Source organism: Nomascus leucogenys, chromosome 17 (assembly GCF_006542625.1).
Source record: "Nomascus leucogenys isolate Asia chromosome 17, Asia_NLE_v1, whole genome shotgun sequence".
Lineage (NCBI taxonomy): Eukaryota > Metazoa > Chordata > Mammalia > Primates > Hylobatidae > Nomascus > Nomascus leucogenys.
In genome coordinates this window covers 40,144,031-40,155,411 of record NC_044397.1, presented here as the reverse complement: position 1 = coordinate 40,155,411, position 11,381 = coordinate 40,144,031, and the positions used below count along the sequence as shown (strand labels likewise).

The 11,381-nt window shown below is 53.8% G+C and overlaps 2 protein-coding genes across 7 annotated transcripts in view; one reads left to right on the top strand and one right to left on the bottom strand.

Moving 5' to 3' along the window:
* Nucleotides 1-3,098: 3,098 nt before the first annotated feature.
* NSUN5 (NOP2/Sun RNA methyltransferase 5) lies at nucleotides 3,099-8,534 on the top strand. Of its 3 annotated transcripts, none has more exons than XR_004026419.1 (10): nucleotides 3,099-3,227; nucleotides 3,373-3,495; nucleotides 4,157-4,331; nucleotides 4,408-4,516; nucleotides 6,666-6,804; nucleotides 6,901-7,016; nucleotides 7,363-7,537; nucleotides 7,723-7,933; nucleotides 8,017-8,157; nucleotides 8,229-8,529. XR_004026419.1 is itself a non-coding variant. In XM_030796304.1 (10 exons), exons 1-10 carry the CDS (start codon nucleotides 3,135-3,137, stop codon nucleotides 8,341-8,343), a joined length of 1,401 nt encoding a protein of 466 aa, XP_030652164.1. In that variant the 5' UTR covers nucleotides 3,099-3,134; the 3' UTR covers nucleotides 8,344-8,534. The 3 variants fall into 3 exon arrangements, 2 of the variants coding, with proteins under 2 accessions (XP_030652164.1, XP_030652165.1); XM_030796304.1 differs by having other exon boundaries at nucleotides 7,359-7,537; nucleotides 8,229-8,534; XM_030796305.1 differs by having other exon boundaries at nucleotides 8,017-8,529.
* Nucleotides 8,530-11,381, bottom strand: part of POM121 (POM121 transmembrane nucleoporin) — a 70,403-nt gene continuing 67,551 nt past the window's right edge. For 3 of the 4 annotated variants that reach the window (XM_030796300.1, XM_030796301.1, XM_030796302.1), the window contains 2 exons: nucleotides 11,155-11,277; nucleotides 8,530-10,727 (listed from right to left, as the gene is read on the bottom strand). In XM_030796300.1, coding sequence (XP_030652160.1) covers nucleotides 10,630-10,727; nucleotides 11,155-11,277 — 221 coding nt within the window. In that variant the 3' untranslated portion in view covers nucleotides 8,530-10,629. The remainder of the gene's footprint in view (nucleotides 10,728-11,154; nucleotides 11,278-11,381) is intronic. The other variant, XM_030796299.1, reaches the window with a different exon arrangement.

Genomic DNA, 11,381 nt, shown 5'->3' with positions numbered 1-11,381 from the left:
GGCAAGGCCGCGCTCCCTCTGGAGACTGTCGGGGAAAACCTGCCCCTTTCCTCTTCAGCTTCAGGTGGTGGCTGCCATGCCCTGGTGCTTCCTGGCCTGTGGCTGCATCATTCCAATCTCTGCCTCTGTCTTCACGTGGCCTTTTCTGTATGTGTTGGTCTGATCTTCCTCTGCTTCTTATTTTTTGTTTTTGTTTTTTTTTTTTTGAGACAGAGTCTTGCTCTGTTGCCCAGGCTGGAGTGCAGTGGTTTGATCTCATCTCACTGCAACCTCCACCTCCTGGGTTCAAACAATTCTCTTGCCTCAGCTTCCTGAGTAGCTGAGATTACAGGCATGCACCACCACACCTGGCAAATTTTTGTATTTTTAGTAGAGATGGGGTTTCATCATGTTGGCCAGGCTGGTTGCGAACTCCTGGGCTCAAGGGATCTGCCAGCCTCTGCCTCCCAAAGTGCTGGGATTACAGGTGTGAGTCACTGCGCTTGTCCTTCCTCTGCCTCTCTCTTGTAGGGATACCTGTGATGCCACGCAGGACCTGCCCAGATAATCCAGGATAACCTTCTCTCCAAATCCTTCCCCGGATCACTCCTACAGATCTCTTCCGTAGAAGGTGACATTTCCATGCTCTAGGAATTAGGACCTGCTCTCTCTGGGTGGCCGTTGTTCACTCCACCACCCTGGGTTTCCCCATCCTACCAAAAGACAAAGCAGCATTGTGTGAACTGCCCAAACTGAAAACCTATGAGTTATTCTTGACCTGTCCTTTTTCTTGAGCAAGTTCTGTGGATTTAACTTAGCGGTCCCACTGCCAACTTCAACCTGACTCCACTGCCACCAACTCAGTCCAGGCAACCAGTTCTTGTTTAGGTGACTGCCATGACCCCCATTGGTCTCTCCCTGCCTCAACTCTGCTCCCTCCATCCTATATCCCCACACTGTAACCAGACTGATTATTTATTTATTTATTTATTTATTGGGGAAAGAATCTTGCCCTATCCCCCCAGCTGGAGTGCAGTGGCACAATCTCAGCTTACTGCAACCCCAGCCTCCCAGGTTCAAACGATTTTCCTGCTTCAGCCTCCCAAGTAGCTGAGATTACAGGTGTCTGCCACCATGCCTGGCTAATCTTTGTATTTTTAGTAGAGACAGGGGTTTGTCATGTTGGCCAGGCTGGTCTTGAACTTCTGACCTCAAGTGATCCGCCTGCATTGGCCTCCCAAAGTGCTAGGATTACAGGTGTGAGCCACCGCACCTGGATAGACTGATCTTTTAAAGAAGTATATGTGAGCACAGCACTCCATAACTTAAAAACCTTAAGAGGACTACCATTTCTTCCAAGATAAAAGAACAAAATCCTGGCTGCGCACAGTGGCTCATGCCTGTAATCACTGCTTTGGGAAGCCGAGGTGGGAAGATCACTTGAGGCCAGGAGTTCGAGACCATCCATGGGCAACATGGTGAGACCACAGCTCTACAAAAGATAAAATTAGCTAGGAGTGGTGGTGCACGTCTGTAGTCCCAGCTACTTGGAGGGTGAAGTGGGAGGATCGCTTGAGCCCTGGATTTCGAGGCTGCAGTGAGCTATGATGGTGCCACTGCACTCCAGCCTGGGTGACAGAGTAGGACCTCATCAAAAACAAAAACAAAACCGTTATTGTCAGCCGGGCGCGGTGGCTCACACCTGTAATCCCAGCACTTTGGGAGGCCGAGGTGGGTGGATCACAAGGTCAGGAGATCGAGACCATCCTGGCTAACACGGTGAAACCCCGTCTCTACTAAAAATACAAAAACTTAGCCGGGCGAGGTGGCGGGCGCCTGTAGTCCCAGCTACGCGGGAGGCTGAGGCAGGAGAATGGCGTGAACCCCGGGGGGCGGAGCCTGCAGTGAGCCGAGATCGCGCCACTGCACTCCAAGCTGGGTGAAAGAGTGAGACTCCTTCTCAAAAAAAAAAAAAAAAAAAAAAAAAAAACCGGCCGGGCGCGGTGGCTCACGCTTGTAATCCCAGCACTTTGGGAGGCCGAGGCGGGCGGATCACGAGGTCAGGAGATCGAGACCACGGTGAAACCCCGTCTCTACTAAAAATACAAAAAAAAATTAGCCGGGCGTGGTGGCGGGCACCTGTAGTCCCAGCTACTCGGAGAGGCTGAGGCAGGAGAATGGCGTGAACCCGGGAGGCGGAGCTTGCGGTGAGCCGAGATTGCGCCACTGCACTCCAGCCTGGGCGACAGAGCAAGACTCCGTCTCAAAAACAAAACAAAACAAAACAAAACAAAAAACGTTATTGTGGCTTTGAGGCCTGGATCATACCTACATCACTTAATTTGGCCAAACCGGCCCATTCCAGGTACCCAAATACTCCATGTGCTTTCTTGCTTGGCTCTGGGACTAATGTGGTTACTGGTGCAGGGTGAGTGGCAGGTATTGTGGACCTGGAGTTGCTAGGACCTTCTCTGCCATTACACAGAAGCCTCCCTGAGAACACAGCCATTGGAGGACATATGGCAGAGGAAGATAAGACAATAAACGGAGACACAAAATTATGGCCAGCGCGGGGGCTCACGCCTGTAATCCCAGAACTTTGGGAGGCCAGGGTGGGCAGATCACCTAAGGTCAGGAGTTCGAGGCCAGCCTGGCAAACATGGTGAAACCCCCATCTCTACTAAAAATACAAAAATTAGCCAGGTGTGGTGGCGTGGGCCTGTAGTCCCAGCTACTCGGGAGGCTGAGGCAGGAGAATTGCTTGAACCCGGGAGGCGGAGCTTGCAGTGTGCCGAGATTGCGACACTGCGCAACAGAGTGAGACTCTGTGTCAAAAAAAAGTTTTATATATATATGTATAATGACCAATACACATGTGAAGATATTTAACCTCAGTAACTGCAGTTAAACAGCAGTAAAATCCCGTTATTTGCCCATCAGATTGCCAAAAACTTAAGAACTAGAGAAGAAGTGGAGAAACGGGCTTGCAGCGTCGCATTCACTACCCCGGCAGGTGTGCGATCACACACACGCCTTGCAGCGGGACTTCGACCGGCACTTCCGGTCCCGGAAGGTCGTGCTTTTTGACCCCGGAAGTCCGGGCGGGCGCAGAGCCGGGTGCGTTTTGCCACAGAGCCGTAAAGGCGCGCAGGAACATGGGGCTGTATGCTGCAGCTGCAGGCGTGCTGGCGGGCGTGGAGAGCCGCCAGGGCTCCATCAAGGGGCTTGTGTACTCCAGCAACTTCCAGGTAGCGGGCCCGGGCACGAGAAGTAAGGGTAGGGGGTGAGGAACCCGGGGTGGGGTGGGACGGGCCCGGGTGGGGTCGGGAGGTGGGGCCTGGCGAAGAGGGCGGGCAGAGCCCCCGACCCAGCTTGTCTTCCTTGGCCACACAGAACGTGAAGCAGCTGTACGCGCTAGTGTGCGAAACGCAGCGCTACTCCGCTGTGCTGGATGCCGTGATCGCCAGCGCCGGCCTCCTCCGAGCGGAGAAGAAGCTGCGGCCGCACCTGGCCAAGGTGAGGGGAGGGGACGGACGGGGAAGTGAACCCCGACGGTCAACGCTTTGTCATGTGGTCTCAGCTCTGCTGCCGTGCACGGCGGGACTGGAGCAAGTCGCTCATCTGAAATGAGTATGAGCAGACCTTCCCTGGGTTACGAATTGAGATGGGATGAAAATGCTTTAACTTTGAGTGTTTTGAAGGATTAAATAACCGAAGTACAAAGTGGTAGTGGCGGAGACTGTAAGGAAGTCGGGCGTGGCGGCGCGCACCTGTGGTCTCAGCTGCTCCGGAGGCTGAGTGGGTAGGATCACTTGAGCCCAGGAGTTCGAAGCTGCAGTGAGCTATGATCTGGCCACTGCACTTCAGCCTGGGCGACAGAGCTAGACCCCGATTCTAAAAAGAAAACCCAAACCCACCAAAGGGGAATGTTGGCAAGAAGTTGGGTGCAGAGGTCTACTGGTGAACATTGGTGAAGAAAGGGTCTAAGGCTGGGAAGCAAGACGCCAGGTTCCGATCCTGTTCTGTAGTTAATTTCTGGTGTGATCTTGGGTAAGGTACCCCACCTGTATCTGTCAGGTGATCTGTTTAGCCATTCCAGTGCCGGGGGTCCATTAGAGTTCTAAGGCATTCATGCTTCATGCTTAGGGCGTTTTTGTCTTTGTTCCCTCATCCCCAGGTGCTAGTGTATGAGTTGTTGTTGGGAAAGGGCTTTCGAGGTGGTGGGGGCCGATGGAAGGCTCTGTTGGGCCGCCACCAGGCGAGGCTCAAGGCTGAGTTGGCTCGGCTCAAGGTTCATCGGGGTGTGAGCCGGAATGAGGACCTGTTGGAAGTGGGATCCAGGCCTGGTCCAGGTGAGCTGGAAGGAGTTGGGGGGTGGGGGAGGCGGGGAACTTTGCTCCTGCCTACTCACTGCTCATTGTGTCCTAGCCTCCCAGCTGCCTCGATTTGTGCGTGTGAATGCTCTCAAGACCTGCTCCGATGATGTAGTTGATTATTTCAAGAGACAAGGTTTCTCCTATCAGGGTCGGGCTTCCAGGTGAGAGCTTAGAGCCCTGGCTGTCCTCATCTAGGGAGGTGTCTGGGGTACTGGGAAGAGAAGTGGTTGGATAGTTGTGGCTTTGCTCTCTGGGCTTTCTTCCTACCTTTCTAGCAGTTTCTCCATCTCCAAGGTTTGTCTTCCTCCCATCCCTTAAACATCGAACTCCTAGGAGCCCCATCCTACATTCGTCTCGATCTCTCCGTTTTTTCTCTAGCTTTAACTCCTGCCTCCCACCTGGTGATTCTCACCGCCCAGTGTAGACTTCCCTCTTGCAGTCTTCCCTCCTCAGGTTCATACGAATGCACCACAGATGCTACAGTCGCTGCATTCATCATCTTTTCTCTCAGACTTTACACCTAGTGCATCCCCAGTTAAATCAACAGATGTCACCATCTTCCACCCATTTGGTCAAGCCAGAAACTGAGTCATCCTAGATGCTTCCTTCCCCTCCCTCCAATCATTTCCTCCTCCACCTTGAGCATCTTTCTCAGCTCCACTCCTTTCTCTCTTTTTTTTATACTGAGTCTCACTCTGTCACCCAGGCTGGAGTGCAGTGGCATGATCTTGGCTCACTGCCTCCCGGGTTCAAGCGATGCTCCTGCCTCAGCCTCCCAAGTAGCTGGAATTAGAGGCTCCCACCACCATGCCCAGCTAATTTTTGTATTTTTAGTGGAGATGAGGTTTCACCACATTGGCCATGCTGGTCTCAAACTCCTGAACTCAGGTGATCTGCCCGCCTTGGCCTCCCAAAGTGCTTGGATTACAGGCGTGAGCCACCACATCTGGCCTCCACTCCTTTCTCTTCAGCCCCTCAGACACTGCCTAGGTTAAGCACTCATTTCTTATTAGGATGACCACAGGAACTTCCCAGACTGGTCTCTCTGCTTCCAGACTGTCTCACTGCAATTTCCTCCTTGAGGTTGAGTGTAGGAAGCTCTAAAGCCAGATCTGATGCTGTTACTCCCCTGCTAAGCCCTTTCTTTCTTTTCTTTTTTTTTTTTTTTTTTTTTTTGAGACAGTTTCGCTCTTGTTGCCCAGGCTGGAGTGCAATGGCGCGATCTTGGCTCATGGCAATCTCTGTTTCCTGGGTTCAAGCAGTTCTCCTGCCTCAGCCTCCTGAGTAGCTGGGATTACAGGGATGCAGCACCACGCCCGGCTAATTTTGTATTTTTAGTAGAGATGGGGTTTCTCCATGTTGGTCAGGCTGGTCTTGAGCTCCTGACTTCAGGTGATCTGCCCGCCTCAGCCTCCCAAAGTGCTGGGATTACAGGCGTGAGTCACCGTGCCTGGCCATGCTAAGCCCTTTCTTGGCTCCACTGTGCTGTCCCTCCTGCCTTCTCTTTGGGTCCATCTGCCACAGTGCTGCGTGCACCAGCGTGCCAGCAACAGTGGCTGGTCCCTGCCCCATGCCTCCTCCACTGGGCTCACACCTATCTTGTTTTGTCCTTTGGTGGCTCTGAGAAGCAGCCTCTGCTCCTCTCCCTTTCTCCCACTCTTTGTAAGATCCTCTTCCTTCTGCCTCTACCATGTTGCTTGGGTGGAATAGCAGAGAACGGCTGCTTGCATTTGAATTCTAGCTCTGCCACTTGGATAGATTTCTGAACTGAGACATGTGACTCTCTAGGCCCATTTCTGCATGGGTCGGGGAGAGTGGGCGGGACTCCTTTACTGAGTTATAGTGAATGTAGCTTTAATCTAAGCGCCTCACATGACTAACTCCTCATCCATCAAGAATGAGCTCAGCTCTCACCTCCCTCCATCCCCTCACCCCCCTGTAAAGTAACCTTTCTCCAAGGTTATGCTTCAACAGGAATAGCTAACATGTATTAAATTGTGGCAAGTAAGTATCTTGGATATATTGGCTCATTGAATCCCCACACCTACTATTTTACAGAGATGCCAGTGGGGCCTGAGATTGAATCACTTGCCCAAGCTCCCACTGCTGGTAAACAGTAGAGGGGGCTCCTGACCCATCAGTCTGGCTTGACAACCCATTCCCTCAACTGCGGATTCTCGGATTCCCTTATCACCCTGTTGATTTCTCCGTAGCTGTGGTAGCATTTGTTGTGTGAATGGACCGTTGAAGTGGGGCCTGGCAGGGAGAAATTCAGGAAATGATGAATGAATGGTTCTTCTTCCCTGACAGCCTTGACGACTTACGAGCCCTCAAGGGGAAGCATTTTCTCCTGGACCCCTTGATGCCGGAGCTGCTGGTGTTTCCCGCCCAGACAGATCTGCATGAACACCCACTGTACCGGGCCGGACACCTCATTCTGCAGGACAGGGTAGGCAAGAGGAATTGAAAAGGGAAGAATGTGTAGGCATGGGAAGGGCCTATCCTGGGGTCTCTGTTCAGCTGACCCCTGTGCTCTGCTCGCCAGGCCAGCTGTCTCCCAGCCATGCTGCTGGACCCCCCGCCAGGCTCCCATGTCATCGATGCCTGTGCCGCCCCAGGCAATAAGACCAGTCACTTGGCTGCTCTTCTCAAGAACCAAGGGTGAGTGCCACGGTCAGGAGCAGGAGGAGGACATGGGGTTTGATTCTGTGCGTTTCAGTGGGTAATGAAGGCTGAAAGGATGACTTTTGCTTAACTCTTTCCTGCCGCACCAAAACAGTTCACGGTATTCGCCCCAAGTTAAGCTTCTCCCACCGCAGGTGCGAGATGTGGATCCCTTAGCCCTTGGGGCAGAGACCCCAGGCCAGTTACCTCTGACCCTGGGCCCTTTAAACGTAGGCCGTTTCAATATTGTGTGTCCTGGCTTAACCTGCATGTTCTGGTTGGCTGTGACAGGCCCTTAGCTGCTCCGCGCGTGCTCAGCTCACCCCCGCTTTGCCCTAGGAAGATCTTTGCCTTTGACCTGGATGCCAAGCGGCTGGCATCCATGGCCACGTTGCTGGCCCGGGCTGGCGTCTCCTGCTGTGAGCTGGCTGAAGAGGACTTCCTGGCGGTCTCCCCCTCAGACCCGCGCTACCGTGAGGTCCACTACATCCTGCTGGATCCTTCTTGCAGTGGCTCGGGTGAGATGGCGAGAAAGCGTGGCCTAGGGACTCGCAGGTCCTAGACCTGGAGTGAGTCATTTGTTTTGGTCTTAGTTCTGACACTAATGGGCTTGGGACCCTGGGGCAAAAGTACTCTGTGAAGCAAGGATTTCAAGACTGAGGCAGCCCGTGAAGCTGTGTAACCGAGACACGCTTTTCCTTAGGTATGCCGAACAGACAGCTGGAGGAGCCCGGGGCAGGACAACCGAGCCCGGCGCGTCTGCATGCCCTGGCAGGGTTCCAGCAGCGAGCCCTGTGCCATGCGCTCACTTTCCCTTCCCTGCAGCGGCTTGTCTACTCCACGTGCTCCCTCTGCCAGGAGGAGAATGAAGACGTGGTGCGAGATGCGCTGCATCAGAACCCCGGCGCCTTCAGGTACAGGGTGTGTGCCAGGGTCGTGGTTGGGGGGACGGGGTGAGCTGCTCTCTTACCCAGCATTGGGGCTGTTTCTCTCGCAGGCTAGCTCCCGCCCTGCCTGCCTGGCCCCACCGAGGCCTGAGCACGTTCCCGGGTGCCGAGCACTGCCTCCGGGCCTCCCCTGAGACCACGCTCAGCGGTGGCTTCTTTGTTGCCATAATTGAACGGGTCAAGGCGCCAAGGTGAGTGAGTGGGGGGTGTGCTTGGGAGACGCAGGATGGCACCGGCACATCTAACATCTACACTTCTCTAGCTCAGCCTCACAGGCTGAAGCATCAGCACCAGAATGCACACCCAGCCCAGCCCCAAAGAGAAAGAAGAGACAGCAAAAAGCCGCAGCCGGTGCTTGCACACCGCCTTGCACATAGCAGAGGCTCCGGGCTGACTCCTTCCTGGTGGGAAAGGAAGACGCCTGTCCTCTCCGTGGAGGACCCTGGGCCCTCACCGCAGGCAGCACTTTGGGTTTTGAAAGGGTATTGGGTCCCTTCCTCAGGCTGTGTTCTTGCTGGTGAGCAAAGTGTTGCCTGCAGAAATAAAAAGCAGAACGTACTCTATGATAGATCACAGTTTTTTATTCTTAAAGACACAAGCAGGAGAAAAATCTCACATTCATACTAAAATTCCAACCAGACTCAACAGGAATGAAGTCTCTATTTGTAATGGAAAGTCCCAGCCTCCCGCTGCCATCCAGTGCGCGTACTGTACACATCCACACTCACACTCACTCAGGGTTCCCGGACCGGCTGTCCTGCCTGCGGAACTGAGGTAAACTAGCTCAGGTACTGACACTAGGAGGGTCTACCTTACGTAAGGTACAGGTAGAAGCTTGATTGCTAGGCCCAGGCCCGGGCCCACCCCGACCCTCCAATCCTAACAGGTATTTAAGCTTGAGGTTCACTTCACTTATTACTCAGCTGCACACGCAGCCAGGTATTAACAAGGATCAGAGCTGTTCTGAGGGGTGGGAAAGAGCAGCCCCGCCACCGAACACTCACCCTCAGTCACATCGGGGAGGGGGCACTGGTTACATTTACATCACATTATTTATAAAATAAGAATTACATTTCATATAACGTGGCCAGAAGGAGCTCTAGTCCCCCAGGAAAGCTGCTGGGGACAGCATTTGAGCCTCTTCTTTGCACAGGCATAACTTAACTATACAGCTAATTCCTAGTTAATACCATTTATACTTTACTTAACCACCTCAATGAACCAAGCTTGAAGGAATTTAAAAGGCAATTTAGCTTAAATACAAAAATAAATTTTTGTTAAAAAACGTTTAAATATTTTTTTCTTTTAATTTAGACACACGCATTCATACTTCTCCCAAAGAGGTTGGGCGTGGCAGCAAGGCGCTTGGGCCTGGGGTATGTGGTTTCAGAAGGAAGGAAGGAAAGGATGGGCTGCAGAAGGCCCTGTTTGGGAAAAATAGGATTTTAAAAATGTGGTTCATTAATTAAGGTTTTCTAACATCTACTTTGGGTGATGTAGCCTCCAGTGAGGTCAGGTAAGTGGGACAGAAACAGCAGAGGGAAGAGGTCTTTGCTTCCCGCCCCCCCCCGGGCCCATTCTCCGAGGCTGCCAGCCCTTGAAGTCAGAACACCATTGGAAAATTCAGGAGTCAGCACTTGTAGCCATCAAGTGGTGCTACTTTCCACATTCAATTAGCGAGGCCCCAGAAAACTTGAAACAGGAAGTCCGGCACTACCAACATGCCGCCACTCATACAACTCAATTCTTCCTCCAAACTCGATTCAAAGAGCAATACACGGAGCGTCAGACAAAGGAACACAGGACAAGGCTTGAAACATACGATCCTGGAGAGGCAGACGAGGGCCCAATGGGGCCAAAGGGTAGCTGGGCGAGGAGGCAGCTGAAGCAGCGGTGGGCATCCTGCCTGCTCCAAGAGCTTCTCCCTCCTGGAGCAAGGTATCTCGCCCCTGGCTCTGCCAGGCTAACAGTCTTGAGCCACCAAGCTTTGAGGGGCCAAACTGGCAGAGGGTTGGAGATGACATTGACTCAGACTTGGCAGGAAGAAAACGGCAGGAGCAGCACCCACTGGGGTCTCCAAGGCAAAGCTAGATTCAGGGGCATTTAAAAAGGAAGGAATCCTGCAAGGAACCGGTGAGGGACACAGCAGCAAGAAAATGGGGAAACAGTCCCCAGAAGGGACCAGAGAAAGAGAACCACTTCTCACAGTTAAGCCAAGCAAGATAAAGCTTTAGGGATAACCCATTTCCCAAATCCCATCAGGTGCATACCAGCACACCAGGCGGGCTGGACCCTGCACCCTCCAGCAACGATGGCTCTCGGGGAAAGGTAGAAGGGGCGCCTGCCTAAGGGCGTGCTAAGCGGGAGTCAGGGCAGCGGACACTATGTACAGGTGTTTCCTTAGTTCTCCAGCCTCCCCAGTGGAACGGTTCAAGTAGAGGTCCCGGGCTTTGGCCCTCTGCATCCTGCTTCCCCATCCCTGAGGCTTGTGCTTCCTCCAGAAGGGAAGGGGCCCCAGGGCTGCCACTACCCCCTGGCGGCTGAAGCCAGAGATCTGGGGTAGGTTTGCTTTATGCAACTGGAAGGGTCCAAGGCTCTTCCTAGCAGGTGCCAAAGTCCAGATTTAGGGAAGGGGTGGGGGGAACAGGGACAGGGGACAAAGGCTATTTTTTGCGGGTGTGCTGCCTTCGGGCCTGCAGTCGCTGTCGAGCCCCTGGGGTCTTGGATCCCGCACCAATGGAAAACGAAGGGGCTGCCGATCCTGGAAAGATTCAACAAGACCTCATCAGGGCAGCTGCTACCTGAGACTCTGGCTCTGGGTGCCCGAACCTCTGGAAGGCCAGGCCAGTAACAAAACACAGGGTGCCTCAATAGGGCCTTCCTGCTGCGTCAGCAACACTGTATGGGAGGAGCCTCCTGAAACGCAAACTCCCAGAGAGTCTCAGAGCAAGGCCCACGCATCCATTGTTACCCGGCTTCCCATGGGAGGCAAACTTCCGCCCCGGGCAGCTCCTCTCTGATCTCTGCCATCCAACTCCCATCCCTGGGCTGTGCTGGACTCCTAACCCGAAATGTCCTTCCTGTGCTGAACCTGATCTTCATGGGGCCTCAGAGGGCCAGGAGCCTGCCACCCCGCCCAACCCCTCCTCAGACAGACGAGCAGGGCCACAGGGCGGCTTGCTGCTTACCAAACGGTCCAACACCAACAAATCCTTGGGCGGGTGCTGAGGATGCCCCAAAGGAGAGGCTGCTGCCTGATGTGCCCACTCCAGGCGCAGGGGTGTTCTGACCAAAGGTGGAGGTGGCGGTGCCTGGAATGAAGAGCAGAGAGCTGGCCAGTGAGCAGAGGGCGGAGGCAGGCGAGGAGCCGGGCAGGAGCCTGTGCTCCGCAGGGCACTTCCCACAGGACCCTCAG